This window comes from Ambystoma mexicanum, chromosome 11 (assembly GCF_040938575.1).
Source record: "Ambystoma mexicanum isolate Mex_15411 chromosome 11, UKY_AmexF1_1, whole genome shotgun sequence".
In the NCBI taxonomy this organism is placed as follows: Eukaryota; Metazoa; Chordata; class Amphibia; order Caudata; family Ambystomatidae; genus Ambystoma; species Ambystoma mexicanum.
Window position 1 is genome coordinate 544,106,654 of NC_090934.1, and position 20,645 is coordinate 544,127,298.

The 20,645-nt window shown below is 52.4% G+C and overlaps 1 protein-coding gene across 1 annotated transcript in view; it reads left to right on the forward strand.

The window, feature by feature from the left end:
- The first annotated feature begins 3,829 nt into the window (after nt 1–3,829).
- Nucleotides 3,830–20,645, forward strand: part of SLC1A2 (solute carrier family 1 member 2) — a 405,944-nt gene continuing 389,128 nt past the window's right edge. Inside the window, exon 1 of the mRNA XM_069623362.1 lies at nt 3,830–4,337. Within this exon, the coding sequence (XP_069479463.1) occupies nt 4,321–4,337 (17 nt within the window). The 5' untranslated portion in view covers nt 3,830–4,320. The remainder of the gene's footprint in view (nt 4,338–20,645) is intronic.

The window sequence follows — 20,645 nt, forward strand, 5'->3', positions numbered from 1 at the left end:
GGTGTACGCAGACATGATTTGGTACAAGATGCTGATTAAACCCATTTGTATGGCTGTACGGAAGCTTAGGATGCTTCCTCTGGGTACTTCTCCTTTGATTACATATATTTGCACCTTATGGCTTTGTTCTTTGATTTGGCACTTAGCGGTGAACATACCTTTGCCGTCCAGCGGTTTGTTGGTCCCGTATGGGTATATTAATGTATCACCATTCCGTAATTCCTTCTTTACCTCGAGAGCTTTGTATACTATGTCACTTATAACATTAACTGTGGCACCTGTATCAATCAGGAATTCCAAATGTTGTCCGTTTAGTTGAAGTAATAGCGTTGGGCTGTATTCAGCTGCTATGTCATTGCCGATGGCATGAACATATGCTCGTTTCCTCTCCCCGCTGGATGATGATGATCTGGCTGTTCTTCTTTCTTGTGGTGAATCATCCAGGTATCTGATCCTTTGTCTGGGCTTGCGGTGTGGGGAGTTATGTCGACTCTTGCGATGACTTGAGGTGTCTCTCCTTTCTTCCCGCCACCGGGTAGATGACATGTGTTCCCTGGATGAGCTGGGTGAGCGCCGCCTGCTGGGCGCGGTGGATTGACTCGAATATTTGCGTGCGCTTTCCCACCTTGAGTTTCTGCCATCTTGTCTGCAGGATTCTCGGTTGGTTCCCGCACTTTGGAAAAATGTTATGTTCTTGCAGACGGACTGGAAGTGGTTTTCCCTCCACATTTGTCGCAATGATGGCCAATCGCAGGGCATGGACCTACGTGGGGAAATCAGAAACCGCATCTGTGGCATTTCTTTTGATCTGATGAGTCAGCAGGAGTTCGAATGGGGCATACCGTTTCTGTCTTGGCGTTCTGTGTGATGGTGATGTTTCCCAGCGACTCAGTTTGTAGCGTTAAAGCTGCGTCAGCCCTCGCTATTTGAAGGATTTCTTCCAGGGTTCTGCTTTTCTGTAACAGTTTTTTTGCGAAACTCAGGCGATCCACACCCTGCAATGGCTTGCGATTTAAGAGCCTCATCAGTGGAATATTTGTCAAAGTCACAATATTTTGCTCTTTTTCTTAGTCTTATGACAAAATTGTCCATACTTTCTTCTTTATCTTGGGTAGTTGTGTGAAATACATGTCTCTCATAATCGACATTTCTCAGAGGTGCAAAATAAGTGTTTAATGAGTCAATTATGCCCTGAAATGAGTCAGTGTTGGAATCAGGCATTTCAAAAACGATGTCACGTACCGTAGGACCCAGTGAATGAATCAGGATTCCTCTCAAACGGCGTTCCTCTCTGACTCCAGAGGTGTCAATGTAAATGTTGAGTTCTTTTATCCATCTGGCCCACCTGGGTGCCAAACTATTAGTGTCTGTCATATCAAAATGTGGCACTGCTTGCAGTTGTAGTGATTCTGACATACCTTCCTCTCTTCTGCTAGCCGCTCTGGGGGTGGAACTTGCCTGAGGGTTTTGAAGGCCACTGTCAGCGTTATCTTCCGACATGATGGTGTGCACGTGAGATCTACTTTGCTGTGACATGCTCTGGGGCCGTTATCACCCTGTATTTCCACGTGGCCAGAGGAATGTATTGTAAAATTTCGAGTTCGAGGGCCCACGTGATTTATTAGCGAGTCTGTGTCCTGGGCTGTGATTTCCTCCGTGGCGGTGCCTTCGATAATGAGTGCACACTCGAGCAGGAGCCTTCTTACTTCAGCTGCCTAACTGCGAAATTGTCACGGTGATGGGAACAGCAATTTGCTCTGTGGCGGTGCAGTGAATGGATGTATGCGCAGGCGAACAGGATCCGTCTCTCTGCTGCTGCCCGAGCGTGGAGTGACTCGGTAATGAGAAGCGGCAAAGAAGTTGTAGGCCTGCGGCCGCGGCCTTCCCGCCGTGTTGTAAACGCGGTCAGGTGGGTTCCACTGGGCTTGGCAACCCAGTTAAGATGTCCTCGTCGCCATTGTCGAATTAACCACGCGAGAACTGCCTCTGAGGCGGTAACCCCGCCTCTTCCCTTTTCGTGGGACAAAGCCCACTAATCAACATGCAACAATGGAAATGGGACTTAATTCCCAATCAACAATATTATGGACATAGAAAGGGGACGCAACAGAGTGTTTTCGAGAAGGCAGACCCACGTGTTCTTGACAGATAAAAGGTCTTCCCAGGACACCAGAAGACTTTACAATAGGAACATATTTTGTCTTTTGAGCACTAGATGGCAGCAAAGCCCAAGGAGTGAGAGATAACTCGCTTTACTGTAACGTACAGTTCGTGCTACTTCTGTGCGCATTTTAAGGCACAGGAGTTGCCAGTGGTTCGCACTTTGACTCAAAGTGCATAAATATGGGGCTGGGAAAGGGGACGAGTCAAAGCTAGGAAGTGAGGGGCTGTTTTAGGGGGGCGGGATGCAGGGGTAAACGAGGGGGTAGGGAGAACATCAAGGCAGCTGAACATTAACTTGAAAGCCCTCTGCAGCTCCTATCTCAGCTCCCCTCCACGACATGCAGATATTACGACTTCCAGGAGTGTTCGTGACCTGGGAGCAATCTTCTGCGCCCCACAATCTATTCGCGACTGGCACAACTGTCTAGATATCCAGGAGTAGGCGGCTGCTGAGCCTGGCGGTGTAGACAGCCAGTGGCAAAATGGTAACTTCTGTGCAAAGGTAATTTGGGAACACAGCACCCCTCCCCACACACACGTTAGGAGGCTGCTTTGCGAAATGCGCCCTTTGCATCTGTATGGGGTCCCCCATCCGTTAGGAACTGGCCATCTGAAATTAGCCACTCCCTCCTCGCGCACATACGTGTGCAAACCACGTGTCCCTGCCACCTCCCCATCACCTGAACACACAACAGCAAACCAGCACCGACAATATCACCTTTACGCCCTTAGCCGCCCCTTCCCCCAGCAGTCATCGGGGCCGCCCTAATACACGCATCCTCCCGTCTACGCGCCCAAGCCCCAAGCGTGACAGCTCCGACCGGATAGACCCACAGCGCTACGAGGCCGCGCCACGCGCGCTATGCAAAAGTCAAGTGCAATAACACGGCACATACAGTTACTCTGACTGAATGTAACATCTCCGCGCCAGGGAAACCGGGGTACTCCGGCCCACCCTTGGGCCAGGTTCCATCCTAGTCTTTTGGTTAAGACGAATTGAATTCTGCGATACGTAGTCTTAGCTAATTCCCAATTAAAAAAATGCGGCTTGAGCGCCCGATACCTGTATTTTTTTTTTTTAAAGCGAATCCTTGGAGTGATGGGGAAACCTAGTCACGTGCTTATCTTTTGTTCCCCGAAACACCGTTAGATGCCCATTCGTCCAGCTGATAAGAAGTTCATATCGGCCTTCTCTGTAAATATCACGAATCCCTCATGTAAGGAGGAAACCGTCACAATAGACAAGCAGCTGAAAATGAAGGAAAACAGCCGGCTCTCCACCTTGCGAGAACTCACACAAACCCAAGGTAACGGCTCGAAACTATTAAGGGCCCAGGAAACCGCGAGGGCATGCCATATAACCCCATATGTGCTCCTCTCTTCGGAAGAAAAAAAACGATACTAGGTAATGTATGGTAAGGGGACGCGTATAGCAGGGTACAGAAATAACGCACGAAACCATGGAAACAGCGGAGGCGCAAATAATACCATAACACGAAGCAAAACATGTATAAACTGCAGTAAACGGGAATACAAAATATATAACCCCCATCCCAAAAAAAATACACAGCGAGCGTTGCGGGGAAAGGGCGCTTGCGAGCGAGGGGCGCGTGGGTGCACGGGGGGGGGGCTCTCCTGGGGGCAATGTGCGAATGGAGCAGGCGAGGCGGCCGCCAGCCCCGCGGGTGCCCGTGCACAGGGCTTTGTCGGTGTAACAGCAGCCGGTGATGTTAGCTCTGCCTGAAATAGAGCGGGCTGCTGAGCAAATCCACGATTTAAACCCCTGTGCAATCCCGCCTCGCGCAGTCACCGCCAGGTCAGTGCGCCAGCCAGCCCCCCTGAGAGAGGAGAAAGCACGGGATCAGAGGCGGGCGCAGGAAGGGGTCCCACCGCCCCTCCCCCACCTCATCCTCCTCCTCCTGCAGCGGGGGGGGGGGGGGCACTGGCAGACCCGGACCGCGAGCGGCGCGCGGCAGAAGCGAGTGGGGGACCTGAAGGAGCAGCAGGGCTCGCGGACTCCGCCTTTTGGGATTACTTGCCTGAGGGCCATCGTATGCCTCCCTCGTAACATCACCTGCTCCATTCCCGAGACCGAAGTGGGCTGGATACAGTTTGGACCCCGAGGAGACCACGAAAGGAGCCCACATCAGAGCCACCATGACTTCCACAGAGGGGTAAGCGCGCGCTGCGTGGGCGGGGGGGGGGGGGCGGTCCGGCGCGGGCCCCGGCGCGGGCCCCATTGCTCGCAAACTGATGACACCCTGGATGCGGAGGAGTGCGGTGTCCCCGCGGGCGGGAGCGTGTTCTTAATTACCTGTAAAGGTGTGCGTGCTAATTACATTCTTGCGTGCACAGCTGTGTGGTGGAATCTCGGGGCTGTAGAATGGACGCGCCATGCATGTTTCCGCCCGAGAAGCGCCAGGTGTGCAGGGGAATGCTCTTACACTTGGGGGGGGGGGGGGCTGGCACCGAGCCCTCAACAAAAGACACAAGCAGCATGTGTTGATGAGTCGTTACAAAAGTATTTCACTTTGCTATTTGCCAAGGCCAGCTCCTGCAATCCGTGTCTGCAGTGGGCGGTTATGGGGTTTAAGCGACCCCAGTGTGTTCTTTGTATTTTCTGCAGCAGGGATGGGGTGTGTAGAAGTGGCTTCGGGTCTATGATTGCGGTGACAAGGTCCATGGTACCCGGAATTAATGAGTGAGTGAATGAATTAATGAATTAAGGAATTGCACTTGCTATGCATATAGCGCCAGCTTCCATTGTTAATGGGCGTTGGAATGGGTGGATGGGTGAATCAACGTGTGCCGGCCTCGAGGCGCTTTCTGGGTTGCACGGGAATTCGGGAACGGTGGGTGGACGCTAGCCCCCCGCAGCGGATGCACCCTGGGGCACTGTCCACAGCTGTGGGCCTTAGAAAGGCTAACCGCTTCTTCATGTTCTGAGCTGGCCGCGCGATTTAATAAGTCCCCAAACAGGGACGTTTTTAAGAAGCAGATGCATCCTCAACGAGACCCCAAAATGGAAATTCAGTGAGGGTCTTAGTTAGGAGGACACGCGCTCGAAATGGACCCTGGAAGTATTTGGCGAATAGGGAATGCCCGAGTCAGAATCTAGCTAAATCCCGGAGGGCCATGCCAGAGTCTAGGTAAGTGCCAAAGGGCAGTGTCAGAGTCTAGGTAAGTCCCAACAGGCCATGCTGGAATCTAGCTAAACCCAAAAGGTCTGTGTCATAATCTGTCCAATTCCCAAATGGCAGAGTCCGGATCTAGCCCAATCTGAGACGCTAGCTAATTCCCAAAAGGCTGTCTCGGACCCTCGCCAAGTCCTAAAGAGCCACGCAAGAATCTAGGAAAGTCCCGAAGAGCCATGCAAGAATCTAGAGCCATGCAAGAATCTAGAGCCATGCAAGAATCTAGGTAAATCCCTAAGAGCCATGCAAGAATCTAGGTAAGTCCTAAAGAGCCATGCAAGAATCAAGGTAAGTCCTAAAGAGCCACCATGGAGAATCGAGGGAAGACCCAAAGAGCCATGCAAGAATCTAGAGCCATGCAAGAATCTAGGTGCATCCCATTGAGAAATGCAAGAATCTAGAGCCATGCAAGAATCTAGGTAAATCGCAAAGAGCCATGCAAGAATCTAGGTAAGTCCCAAAGAGCCATGCAAGAATCTATGTACATTCCATAGAGCCATGCAAGAATCTAGAGCCATGCAAGAATCTAGGTAAATCCCCAAGAGCCATGCAAGAATCTAGAGCCATGCAAGAATTTGGTAAATCCCAAAGAGCCATGCAAGAATCTAGGTACATCCCAAAGAGCCATGCACGAATCTAGAGCTATGCAAGAATCTAGGTACATCGCAAAGAGCCATGCACGAATCTAGAGCTATGCAAGAATTTGGTAAATACCAAAGAACCATGCAAGAATCTAGGTGCATCCCATTGAGAAATGCAAGAATCTAGAGCCATGTAAGAATCTAGGTAAATCGCAAAGAGCCATGCAAGAATCTAGGTAAGTCCCAAAGAGCCATGCAAGAATCTAGGTACATCCCAAAGAGCCATGCAAGAATCTAGAGCCATGCAAGAATCTAGGTAAATCCCCAAGAGCCATGCAAGAATCTAGAGCCATGCAAGAATTTGGTAAATACCAAAGAACCATGCAAGAATCTAGGTAAATCCCAAAGAGCCATGCACGAATCTAGGTAAGTCCCAAAGAGCCATGCAAGAATCTAGGTAAGTCCCAAAGAGCCATGCAAGAATCTATGTACATTCCATAGAGCCATGCAAGAATCTAGAGCCATGCAATAATTTGGTAAATCCCAAAGAGCCATGCAAGAATCTAGGTACATCCCAAAGAGCCATGCACGAATCTAGGTAAGTCCTTAAGAGCCATGCACGAATCTAGGTACACCCGAAAGAGCTGTGCAAGAATCTCTGCACATCCCAAAGGGCCCTGCAAACATCTAGGTAAGCCCTAAAGAGCCATGCCATCGAACGACGTTGTAAAGGCCTTTGCAGGCCTGGACTTTACCTATTTTCCATAAAATGTCCTCACTCCATCCTCTCGCGTGCTCGCTCTACGATACCTGGTTATTTTAGGCCCTTGGTTTCTTAAGAACCTCTCCCACCTCTGCGGACTCAGACTGTCCTCCTTCCATTGTTAACATCTTTAATTCATAATTCACAAATGTCTCCCCTTCTCCACCTGCATGGATCTCCCCCCCCCCACACACACACACACCGGCAGAATGCCTTCCTCTACAAAGGGGAGGGGCACTCGCAGAATTCCTCCCTCTACAAAGGGGAGGGGAACTCATGCTTTAGGCACTGACAAGATAAGTCGATTTAAAATGTCTCCACCACGCACAGAAGGTGTCCTGGCGATGGAAGGTGGGGCTCGTAACAGATGTCACACGCGTTCATAGATATTGGGGGTGCTGGGCCAGTCTCTGGGTTACACTGGAAGCACCGAACACCCCCCCCCCCCCCCACTCACCCCTCTAACCACCAGCAAATCACCCATCAGTGATCGTGTGTGTTATGGCCAATGGGGTCAGGGGTCTGAAACCTGTGGGGCGATGGTCCCCAAATACCCCGGGGATGTGAACTTGCCCTCGGATCTGTGCAATATTGCGGTGGCCCCCGATAGGCGGTGTTATCGCGACAATGCCGCCCTTGGTTCACCCTCAACGCCGCTGTGTGACACTTTGGGACATTGAGACAGCCACCGCGCGAGGCATGAGTGGCCAGTGTAATGTCAGGTGTGTGTCACCGCCTCCTCGCCTGGGGGCGGTGGAGATTATCAACTAAAGTACCCATGACCATGTCCAACTTGGTCCGTACACCAACATCGCAGCCCGCAGGCACCGATATATACATGCAGAACACACACACGTATACACGCCCGAGCATGCATGCCATGTATGTGGTAGTTTAAACGCTGCATGTTTCGGGGGTACACTGTGTTGGCACGTCAGGTGATGGCTGGTGTCAAACATGGCACCTGGCATAGTGCGGGCAACATCTGGGGTGCGATGCCCGGATGTGGGAGACTACGGGTGGGTCTTGAGGCAGCAAGCCCGGGAGTCCCAGAACAAAAGAGACAGAGGGGGATGGGCACGGCAAGAAGAGCCGGGGAGAGCAAGACGGAAGTAAATATCTATATTCATGGGGACGGAGCGCTCTGGGTTTTCTGTAAATTCGCGAGTTCGTGGATGTCGGCGTCAGTAACGGGGCCGCGACAGCCCGCGACCGCACTGTGCAGCCTCAGCGACCGCCGGTCACATAACGGTGTTAACGCGTTAATTCAGGAGCTGCTCCGCACAGGCTGTTGATAGGCATGTAATCCAAGGCTCGCCTGACGCAGCGTGTGGGACGCAGGCCAGCACCGAGGACAGGAGATCTCTAGCGGAAAGCAGGCAGGAGCGAGCTGCCTGCGCGGAGCACGCAGGAGAGCAGTTCATCCTGCAGGGAGCAGACAGGAAGGAGCATCCTGCGGGGAGCAGGCAGTAAAGCAGTACATCCTGCAGAGAGCAGGCAGGAGAGAGCATCCTACGGGGAGCATGCAGGAGAGCAGTACATCCTGCAGGGAGCACGCAGGAGAGCAGTACTTTCTGCTGGGAGCAGGCAGGAGGGAGCATGAAGGAGAGCAGCACTTTTTGGCAGGAGCAGGCAGGAGGGAGCATCCTGCGTGAAGCATGCAGGTGAGCAGTACATCCTGCAGGGAGCAGGCAGGAGGGAGCATCCTGAGGAGGGCATGCAGGATAGCAGTACATCCTGCAGGGATCAGGCAGGAGAGAGCATCCTGCAGGGAGCAGGTAAGAGGGAGCATGCAGGAGAGCAATACTTTCTGGCGGGAGCAGGCAGGAGGGAGCATCCTGCGTGAAGCATGCAGGAGAGCCGTATATCCTGCAGGGAGCAGGCAGGTGGGAGTATTCTGAGGGGAGCAGGCAGGAAAGAGCATGCAGGAGAGCAATACGTCCTGCACAAATCAGGCAGGAGGGAGCATCCTGCTGAGGGCATGCAGCAGAGCAGTGCATTCCATAGGGAGCAGAGAGCATCCTGCGGGGAGCATGGCGGAGAGCAGTACATCCTGCAGGGAGGAGGTGACATCCTGCATGGAACATACAGAAGAGCAGTAACTCATTGCAGGAAGCAGGCAGGAGGGAGCATCCTGCCGAGGGCGTGTAGGAGAGCAGTACATCCTGCAGGGAGGAGAGAGCATCCTGCGGGGAGCATAGCAGAGAGCAGTAAATCCTGCAAGGAGGAGGTGACATCCTGCACGGAACATACAGAAGAGCAATAACTCATTGTAGGGAGCAGGCAAGGGGGAGCATCCTGCTGAGGGCATGCATCAGAGCAGCGCATTCTACAGGGAGGAGAGAGCATCCTGCGTGAAGCATGCAGGAGAGCAGTACATCCTGCCGGGAGGAGAGAGCATCCTGTGGGGAGCATGGCGGAGAGCAGTACATCCTGCAGGGAGGAGAGAGCATCCTGCGGGGAGAATGCAGGAGAGCAGTACATCTTGCAGGGAGCAGAGAGCATCCTGCGGGGAGCATGGCGGAGAGCAGTACATCCTGCAGGGAGGAGAGAGCATCCTGCGGGGAGAATGCAGGAGAGCAGTACATCTTGCAGGGAGCAGAGAGCATCCTGGGGGGAGCATGGCGGAGAGCAGTACATCCTGCAGGGAGGAGGTGACATCCTGCACGGAACATACAGAAGAGCAGTAACTCATTGTAGGGAGCAGGCAAGGGGGAGCATCCTGCGGGGAGAATGCAGGAGAGCAGTACATCTTGCAGGGAGGAGAGAGCATCCTGCGGGGAGAATGCAGGAGAGCAGTACATCTTGCAGGGAGGAGAGAGCATCCTTAGGTGAGCATGGTGGAGAGCAGTACATCCTGCAGGGAGGAGGTGACATCCTGCACTTAACATACAGAAGAGCAGTAACTCATTGTAAGGTGCAGGCAGGAGGGAGCATGCAAGAGAGCAGTGCATCCTGCAGGAAGCAGGCAGGAGGGCGCATCCTGCCGAGGGCGTGTAGGAGAGCAGTACATCCTGCAGGGAGCTGGCAGGAGGGAGCATCCTACGGGGAGCATGCACGAGAGCAGTACATCCTGAAGGGAGGAGTTAGCATCCTGCAGGAAACATGCAAGAGAGCAGTTCATGCTGAAGGGATGAGGTAGCATCCTGCGGAGGACATGCATGAGAGCAGTACATCCTTCATGGAGGAGGTAGGAGGGGGTATCCTGCGAGGAGCATGCCAGAGAGCAGTACATCATGCAGGGAGCAGGCAGGACGGAGCATGCAGGAGAGCAGTACATCATGCAGGGAGCAGGCAGGACGGAGCATGCAGGAGAGCAGTACTTTCTGCTGGAAGCAGGCAGGAGGGAGCATGAAGGAGAGCAGCACTTTCTGGCGGGAGCAGGCAGGAGGGAGCATCCTGCGTGACGCATGCAGGAGAGCAGTACATCCTGCAGGGATCAGGCAGGAGAGAGCATCCTGCGGGGAGCACGCAGGAGAGCAGTACATCCTGCAGGGAGCAGGCAGGAGGGAGCATCCTGCGGAGGACATGCATGAGAGCAGTACATCCTTCATGGAGGAGGTAGGAGGGGGTATCCTGCGAGGAGCATGCCAGAGAGCAGTTCATCCTGCAGGGAAGAGGGTGCATCTTGCCAGGATCATGCAGGAGAGTGCATCCTGCAGGTAACGGGCAGGGCCAAAGCACATCTTGCGTAGAGCAGGCAAGGGGGACCTTCCTGCTGAGAACTGGCCGGAGGCAACATCCTGTGGAGAGCATCCTGCGTGGATATGCAGGAGAGCAGTACATCCTGCAGGATGCAGGCATGATTAGAGCACATCCTGCAGTGAGCAGGCAGGCAGCAACATCCTGTGCGGAGCAGGCTAGAGGGAGCATCCCGAGGGGATCCTGCATGGGATCGCATTCTGCAGGTACCAGGCGGGTTTCAAATCACATCCTGCGGGGATCTGGCAGGAGGGAGTTTCCTGAAGGCAGCAGCAGCAGGCAGTAGGGAGCATCCTGCAGAGAGCAGGCAGGAGGGAGTATCGTGCATAGATCATGCAGGAGTTCACATCCGGCAGGAAGCAGGCAAGGCTCGAGCACGTACTGCATGGAGCAGGCAGAAGGGGCCATCCTGTTTGGAGCATGCAGGCGATCACATCTTGCAGGGAGCAGGCAGGATTCAGAGCACATCCTGCAGGGAGCAGGCAGGGGTGCACATCCTGGAGGGAGCAGGCAAGTAGGGAAATCCTGCGGAAAGCAGGCAGGAGAACACAACTTGTGGGGAACAGGTCAGATGAGATATCATGTAGGGAGCAGGCAAGAGTCAGAGCATATCCTGCGGGAATCGGGCAGGAGAGGTAATACTGCGGGGAACAGGCAATAGAACAGGGAACATTCAGGAGGGGACATCCTGTGGGTAGCAGACAGGAGTCAGAGCAAATCCTGCAGGGGGAAGGCAGGAGCGAGCTACCTGTGGGGAGCATGCAGAAGAGCACATCCTGCTGGAATCAAACAGGTAGAAAAAACCTTTGGGTAGTGAGTGGGAGTGCGCATCCTGCTGGGAGAAGGCAGGAGGCAACATCCTGTGGAGGGGCACACAGGAGAGCACAGCCTGTAGGAAGCAGACAAGAAAGAACTTCGTGTAGGCATAAACCAGGAGGATATATCCTGCATAGCCTGCAGGGAACAGACAGGAGGGGTCATCCTGCAGGGTGGAGGCAGTAAGGAACACCCTGTTGGGAGCAGGCATGATGGGACATCCTTCAGGGAGCAGGCAGGACTGCACAACCTGCGCGGAGGCAGCCAGAGGGTAACCCTGATGTGAGCAGGCCAGGGTCGAACACCTCCTAAAGGAAGCAGGCAGAAGGGAACGTCCTGCAGGGAGCCTGCAGGAGAGGACTTCCTGCGGGGAAGAAGCGGGAGGAAACAACCTGCAAGTGATGAGCAAGAGTTCCCGTCCTCCTGGGTGTAGGCAGGAGGGAACATACCTCAAGGAGCCCACAAGAAGCATATCCCACGTGGTGCAGGCTGGAGAACACAATCTTCGAGGAGTGGGCATGAGAGCGCGAGAGCGTGCCATGCAGGGGAAAGAAGGATAACCAATGCAGAGAGCATGCAAGAAGGAACATCCTGCAGAAAGACTCTGATACACCTGGATAATATACACCTTGGGATAATGAGGGGAAGCGGGCGTGCAGTTTTATGTGGCTTACTACAAGAGAGCCCATGGGGCAGGATAATACAGGATTCTGTAAACATGTAAAATGATGCAGGATTCTGCAACCATGAAAGTTGATGCAGGATTCTGCAACCATGAGAGATGATACTGGATTCTGCAACAATGGAAGATGATGCCGGATTCTACAACCATGTAAGATGATGCTGGATTCTGCAACCATGGAAGATGATGCTGGATTCTTTAACCACGTAAAATGATGCAGTATTCTATAACAATGGACGTTGATGCAGGATTCGGCAACCATGGAGGATGATGCAGGATTCTGCAACCATGGAAGATGATTCTGGATGTTTCAACTAAGGAAGATGATGCACGATTTTGTAACCATGGAAGATAATGCCGGCTTCTGCACCCATAAAGGATGATCCAGGATTTTGCAACAATGGGAGATGATACAGGATTCTGCAACCATGTAAGAGGATGCAGGACTCTGCAACCATGAAAGATGATGCAGGATTCTGCAACCATGAAAGATGATGCTGGATTCTGCAATCATGGAAGAAGATGCCGGAATCTGCAACCAAAAAGGATGTTCCATTCAGAATTCTGCAACCATGTAAAATGATGCAGGATTCTGCCACCATGGAAGATGGTTCTGGATTCTGCAACCGTGGAAGATATTCACCATTCTGCAACCATGGAAGATGATGCTGGATTCTGCAATCATGGAAGAAGATGCCGGAATCTGCAATCAAAAAGGATGTTCCATTCAGAATTCTGCAACCATGTAAAATGATGCAGGATTCTGCCACCATGGAAGATGGTTCTGGATTCTGCAACCGTGGAAGATATTCACCATTCTGCAACCATGGAAGATGATGCTGATTTCTGAAACCATGGAATATGACGCCGGATTCTGCAACAATGGAAGATGATGCAGGATTCCACAAACATGAAATATGATTATATGATGCAGGATTCCTCCACCATGGGAGATGATGCAGGATTCTTCCACCATGGGAGATGATGCAGGATTCTATGGAATGGGGCGCAGTATGCAGGTTAAAGCAGGCTAATGCAAGAGAACACAGCATGCAGGACAACCTGCAGGAAAATTTGAGATTATGCAAGAGAGTACAGCATGCAGGATAGCACAGATTACTGCAAAAAGCACTCCTTCCTGGGGGCTACCTGATGCCAGAGAGAACCAGGGAAAATCTGGCTGGATAGTACGGGGTGCTGCGAGGAGGACTCCGTGCAGGAAGGTGCAGGGGGGGAAAAAGGGAGTGTTTTCATTTTTCCTCCAAACGCCCTAGTTGGAGGGGCCTCTCCTGCTCGATGTACAGACCGCCTTTTCCGTATTAGCATCTATGCCTGTGTTGTGGGCGCGCATTTCAACTGCCCGGCTGGTGTACATAGCTTCACCAAACGCCCATTTTTACCAAAACGGTCCCCCAAGTGCATGTGCACAGCTCTGTTCCATGGATGCCAGCAGCTGCGCCTTATGCTACAGGGAGCTCCAGCCATGAAAGTATTTGACTGCGCCCATACCTTTTTTAGTTTGAACATGCATATTTGCACGCATCTGTGCACGCTTTGCGTTTTCATGTCTAGGGAGAATACCTATCCACGTGCATAGCATTATCCCCATGGCGCGGCGTAGTTGTCTGTGTCTTGCAGCACCATGGACAGGGCCTATCCGCGCGCGCCTTAGCTATAGCCATCATATCTAACTACTAGCCATGCATACACCGAACCAGCCCCTTTCGTGCCGTGGGCAGGGCACAGGCGCGGATATAGCGACCCATGCACGCAAACAGATGTGCACCTGCTCTGCAGGTCGCGGGTAGGACAGGACCCCAACACCAGTGATCAATCTATCTAACGAAATCAATACATCATCAGCCAATATCGTGTCCAACTTCCAGTGCTATGGAGAGGGATAGGTAAACACACACTTCTACGTATATACAAGCAGCGGTGAGCAGTGCTTTAAGTGGGTTGGTAAATTGAAGGGGGGGCGGGCTCTCGTAGTGGGCGTGGCCTAAGTACTGGTGCTTAGGCCACGCCCCCCATCACGAGCCCACCCAACCCCCACCCCACCCCCACCAGTCCTTGCATTCAAGGCGCCGTTAAAGAATTGCTCGCTGGTGTTCCTGACCCTCCCACTCAATATTTTAACCACATGGCTCCTTGAATGCAATGGGCTGCCTGCTGTGTGATGTCTCTTTATTCTGAAACAGGCTGAAGGCTGGGTTGGCCAGCGTTTCCTTTTGTTTCTGAGTAAAGAGCTAGCAAGCAGTGGAAGCCCTTTAACCAAGCATGGCTAATGCACTTCCTGCTGCATGGTAGCTCTTTACATAGAAACAGAAGGAGAGGCTGCCCAACCCAGCCCTCCTCCTGTTTCTGAATAAGGAGACGTCACACAGCACGCGGCGTTTTTTCTTCTAATACAAAATGCTGACACCTGCAGACAGCCGTGTAACCGTGTAGCGCTCAGCTAAGCGGCTGCCTGAGTGGTTGGCGTGGCTGGGGCTAGTCAAGGTGAGTCCTGGCAGGGCCCCGGATTGGGAGCCTATCTCAGAGACTGCCCGGGCCCCGGCAAGCCCCGGCCCACTTAATGCACTGGCCATGTGTCTGCCATTTTACCATGCCTATGGTTAAGCCTCTCCTCCAGCGCTCCATGTTATGCTATTAGGCTTTTATACTGCTCCAATCCCCACCATTTGTGCACCGCTATAGTTAACCGGACAGTAGTTGATCAAAAGAGCTGTGTGTAGGTTTTTCATAGCATGCATGCACATACAGTACAGAGTATGTGTAAATAGCTTTGTGTCTGCATTTCACTATCGAATAATTCATAAGATACAAGACAGACTGAATGGTATGTTGTGACTTAAGAGCTGTTATTACCCAACTCAGTGTTAATAGAGCTCATTTGACCAACTTTGGAAAAGATTTTACATTTCATATATGAACAATTTTTGCAGATGGGCATCTGTTGTGGCCTGTATTTCAGTACACAGGGTTTGGCATGTGCATTGGTTACCTACTGTTGGTATAGCTAAGCACCCATGGGAGGGGTGTGTGTAGGTGCGTGTATGTGTGTGCACGCACATCCACTCTCGCTGTTATCAAACTGTTTGGTTTCTTATACAGCTGCCTTGACTCGCCACATGTTTTGGCTCACAATTCCCTTCAGCGATAACCAGCATAGTCAATAGAGGGGGATCATGGGAGTCGTAGTCCAAAGCATCAGTAAAACCACAGGTTGTGGACCCCTGACCTGAGGTACCCAATAAAGATAAACAGCGCTCAATGCAAGATTCAGATATAAACATAAAGAGGCCATATGTTCAGTCTGAAGGAACCAAGTTTTCACCAGATCATTCGTGTTTTTCATGTGGATTGTTACCATATCACAGACTCTCCTTTTCTGCCTTCCGATGATGAGTGTCTTGGCATTGTGGGGAGCTTAAATGGAAAGCATGTCAGAAGTTGTAGTTCTGGCGGTTTGTGTGGACGCTGCCTTCAGAGAGGCCTGAGTGTCCGGTGCCACATGCCCTCTGTGCGGGAAAAGACTACCTCTGTGCTTGAATATTGATTGGTGGTGGCGGTATAGCCACACTATACTTGAGGATGAAAACAGATATTGAAGCAATCCCTAGAAAGGTTTTTTGACTAGAGGTCTATGTGGTAGTTGAGCAGGCAATGATCCAGGTAGTGGGCGGGAGAAAGGAGGCAGTCTAGTGAGACATGGACCCGGGACAGCAAAGCCTGACCATAGAAAGTATGTACAATAAAGGCATTTAGTCATTCATATTATTCAGTTTGAAAGTAAGTTCTGTGCCAGTGGCAGCCTTATACAGATAGGGTTTGCATTGCTTGATTACAGGAAACATGATGTCTTGGCCGGCAAAGGGCACTGTTGCCTGGCACCATTGCTGAGCCCGCTTCCTGATGCTACCCATGTCTTTCACCAATTAATTCTGCCTCTTAGTGGAGATGACATTTCATTGCACTATAGTAAATATTTTGTTTATAATATGTCTTTAATGCCATAAACAAAATTAAAATGAAATGAGACAATTGGATTCAAACGCCTCCCATGGTGTACACGCCTAGAGTAAAAAAAGGGACCCTGGACAGTTGTCCCAGGCTTACCTTGCCAGTGTCAGTGTGACGACTGCTGTGGGATTACCTCTGACACTGCTTTGAAATGACAATAGACGGTTGTTGTATAATCTTGTACAGATGACAGGAGGCGTGGTGACTGGCAGGATGGCTTTATTCAACAATTAACAAACTGCCATCAACATATAAGTATTGTAAGGCCTGGGGCTAAGCAGTGTTGCCTAATAGCAGTTCCTGGTCAGGGAGACAGGAGTGTCCAACGTTTGTACAGGCCCCCAGGCCCAGATCTCGGAGGAGCCGGGAGGACGCGTCTTGCCGCGTCCTCTGGTGCTCCCGTAATGCGCGCGAAGCGCGCGGGGGCGGTCCTAGCCGCCTACGCGAGATCTCGCGAGAGTAGGGTACTCTCGCGATATCTCTACAACGGTGCAATCGAGCCAGTGCTTTCATTATTATTGACACAGTTCACAGCTAAGGTAAACATTTCAGACAGGCAACTTTTGTCTGCGTATCTTTAATTTTGGAGCTTTTCAGATCCGTACAAAATAAACATCTCAGCACTAGAGGATTCTCATTAGCACAATGTGTACATTAGAATGTCAATTAGTGATCAGATGTCCCCTTCTCTGAGCACTCTAACATATCTCCCAAGATCCCTCTGTTCAGTTGCTTCCTCTGCCTGCACTTGCTGTGCCTTCAGCAAAGGGAGGATTACTCTGCAAGGTGCATTTTACTTATCTAGTAAAATGCACAAAGGCAAGAAAGCTTAAAATGACATCAGCATATGATAGAAAAAGAGATGGTGCATTTCATCGAGCCACGGGGGCTTAGTGGCACAGTGCATGCTTCCCTAAATCTGAGAGGAATGCCGGGTCCCAGAATACCACCTGGAAGACGGACTACATCAGGGGGTACTCAGGTGGTCCTTCCTAACCGCTATGAACTTCAGTGAATGTAACTCTTAATCTAAAGCCGAACACATTGTTTTCAAAAACACATGGTTCACCCGCTGGTAGTTTGGCTGAAGGTTCAGACTTTTCTCTGAAAAAGACGGTTGAGCAAGAGCAGAAGACTCCCCCTGCCTCTGAATCGGGGAAGGAAGGCTACACAGGGACAGATAGGCCAGAGCAGGGCACTCCTCCTGCCTCTGAATCAGGGAAGGAAGGCTACACAGGGACAGATAGGCGAGAGCAGAGGACTCCTCCTGCCTCCGAATCAGGGAAGGAAGGCTACACAGGGACAGATAGGCGAGAGCAGAGGACTCCTGCTGCCTCTGAATCAGGGAAGGAAGGCTACACAGGGACAGATAGGCCAGAGCAGGGCACCCCCCCTGCCTCTGAATCAGGGAAGGAAGGCTACACAGGGACAGATGGGCGAGAGTAGAGGACTCCTCCTGCCTCTGAATCAGGGAAGGGAGGCTACTAAGGGACAGAGAGGCCAGAGCAGGGCACTCCCCCTGCCTCTGAATCAGGGAAGGAAGGCTACACAGGGACAGATGGGCGAGAGTAGAGGACTCCTCCGGCCTCTGAATCAGGGAAGGAAGGCTACACAGGGACAGATAGGCCAGAGCAGGGCACTCCCCCTGCCTCTGAATCAGGGAAGGAAGGCTACACAGGGACAGATAGGCGAGAGCAGAGGACTCCTCCTGCCTCTGAATCAGGGAAGGAAGGCTACACAGGGACAGATAGTCCAGAGCAGGGCACTCCCCCTGCCTCTGAATCAGGGAAGGAAGGCTACACAGGGACAGATAGGCGAGAGCAGAGGACTCCTCCTGCCTCTGAATCAGGGAAGGAAGGCTACACAGGGACAGATAGGCCAGAGCAGAGGACTCCTCCTGCCTCTGAATCAGGGAAGGAAGGCTACACAGGGACAGATAGGCGAGAGCAGAGGACTCCTGCTGCCTCTGAATCAGGGAAGGAAGGCTACACAGGGACAGATAGGCCAGAGCAGGGCACTCCTGCTGCCTCTGAATCAGAGAAAGAAGGCTACACAGGGACAGATAGGCCAGAGCAGGGCACTCCCCCTGCCTCTGAATCAGGGAAGGAAGGCTACACAGGGACAGATGGGCGAGAGTAGAGGACTCCCCCTGCCTCTGAATCAGGGAAGGAAGGCTACTAAGGGACAGAGAGGCCAGAGCAAGGCACTCCCCCTGCCTCTGAATCAGGGAAGGAAGGCTACACAGGGACAGATGGGCGAGAGTAGAGGACTCCTCCGGCCTCTGAATCAGGGAAGGAAGGCTACACAGGGACAGATAGGCCAGAGCAGGGCACTCCTCCTGCCTCTGAATCAGGGAAGGAAGGCTACACAGGGACAGATAGGCGAGAGCAGATGACTCCTCCTGCCTCTGAATCAGGGAAGGAAGGCTACACAGAGACAGATAGGCCAGAGCAGGGCACTCCCCCTGCCTCTGAATCAGGGAAGGAAGGCTACACAGGGACAGATAGGCCAGAGCAGGGCACTCCCCCTGCCTCTGAATCAGGGAAGGAAGGCTACACAGGGACAGATAGGCCAGAGCAGAGGAATCCTCCTGCCTCTGAATCAGGGAAGGAAGGCTACACAGGGACAGATAGGCCAGAGCAAGGCACTCCTCCTGCCTCTGAATCAGGGAAGGAAGGCTACACAGGGACAGATAGGCGAGAGCAGAGGACTCCTCCTGCCTCTGAATCAGAGAAGGAAGGCTACACAGGGACAGATAGGCGAGAGCAGAGGACTCCTCCTGCCTCTGAATCAGGGAAGGAAGGCTACACAGGGACAGATAGGCCAGAGCAGGGCACTCCTCCTGCCTCTGAATCAGGGAAGGAAGGCTACACAGGGACAGATAGGCGAGAGCAGAGGACTCCTCCTGCCTCTGAATCAGGGAAGGAAGGCTACACAGGGACAGATAGGCGAGAGCAAAGGACTCCTGCCTCTGAATCAAGGAAGGAAGGCTACACAGGGACAGATAGGCCAGAGCAGGGCACTCCCCCTGCCTCTGAATCAGGGAAGGAAGGCTACACAGGGACAGATAGGCCAGAGCAGAGGACTCCGAGGCCAAAGCAGTGGACTCCTACTGCCTCGGAATCAGAGAAGGAAGGCTACACAGGGACAGATAGGCCAGAGCAGGGCACTCCTCCTGCCTCTGAATCAGGGAAGGAAGGCTACACAGGGACAGATAGGCGAGAGCAGAGGACTCCTCCTGCCTCTGAATCAGGGAAGGAAGGCTACACAGGGACAGATAGGCCAGAGCAGAGGACTCTGAGGCCAAAGCAGTGGACTCCTACTGCCTCGGAATAAGGGAACACAGTCTATTCAGGGACAGATAGGCCAGAGCAGAGGACTATCATGCCTCTGAAGCAGGGAAGGAAGGCTACTAAGGGACAGAGAGGCCAGAGCAGAGGACTCCTCCTGCCTCTGAATCAGGGAAGGAAGGCTACACAGGGACAGATAGGGCAGAGCAGAGCACTCCTCCTGCCTCTGAATCAGGGAAGGAAGGCTACACAGGGACAGAGAGGCCAGAGCAGAGGACTCCTCCTGCCTCTCAATCAGGGAAGGAAGGCTACACAGGGACAGATAGGCCAGAGCAGGGCACTCCTCCTGCCTCTGAATCAGGGAAGGAAGGCTACACAGGGACAGATAGGCGAGAGCAGAGGACTCCTCCTGCCTCTGAATCAGGGAAGGAAGGCTACACACGGACAGATAGGCCAGAGCAGGGCACTCCTCCTGCCTCTGAATCAGGGAAGGAAGGCTACACAGGGACAGATAGGCCAGACCAGGGCACTCCTCCTGCCTCTGAATCAGGAAAGGAAGGCTACACAGGGACAGAGAGGCCAGAGCAGAGGACTCTTAGGCCAGAGCAGAGGACTCCTACTGCCTCACAATAAGGGAGCAAAGTACATTCAGGGACAGGTAGGCAAATGCATAGGACTATTCTTGCCTCTGAATCAGGGATCAACGTCTTGTCAGCGATATATAGGCAGGAACGGAAGATTAATTCTGACTCCAAATCAGGGAACGAGGGTTACTCAGGAATAGAAAGGCAAGAGCAGAGGACTCTCCCATCTCAGAATAAGAGCGCAAAGTATATGCAGGGACAGAAAGTCAAGAGCAGTGGAGAATTCCTGCCTTTGAATCAATCTGGGAGAGAACTCTACCCAGGGAGAGATAGCCAGGAGCAGAGGACAGTTCCAGCCTCTGAATTCGTGAGTGAACTCTACCCAGGGAGAGATAGCCAGGAGCAGAGGACAGTTCCAGCCTCTGAATTCGTGAGTGAACTCTACCCAGGGAGAGATAGCCAGGAGCAGAGGACAATTCCAACCTCTGAATTCGTGAGTGAACTCTACCCAGGGACAGATAGCCAGGAGCAGAGGACAGTTCCAGCCTCTGAATTTGTGAGTGAACTCTACCCAGGGAGAGATAGCCAGGAGCAGAGGACAATTCCAGCCTCTGAATTCGTGAGTGAACTCTACCCAGGGAGAGATAGCCAGGAGCAGAGGACAGTTGCAGCCTCTGAATTAGGCAGAAAGGTCTACTCGGGGACAGGTAGACAAGAGCAGAGGCGTATTCCTGCCTCTGATTCGGGGTTGTGGCAGTCTATCATTGATAGAAGACTGCCCAGGCTCTTAGCAAATCAGGGTCTGACTCTGGATCACGTCATCAATGTCCAGCCAGTATTCAGT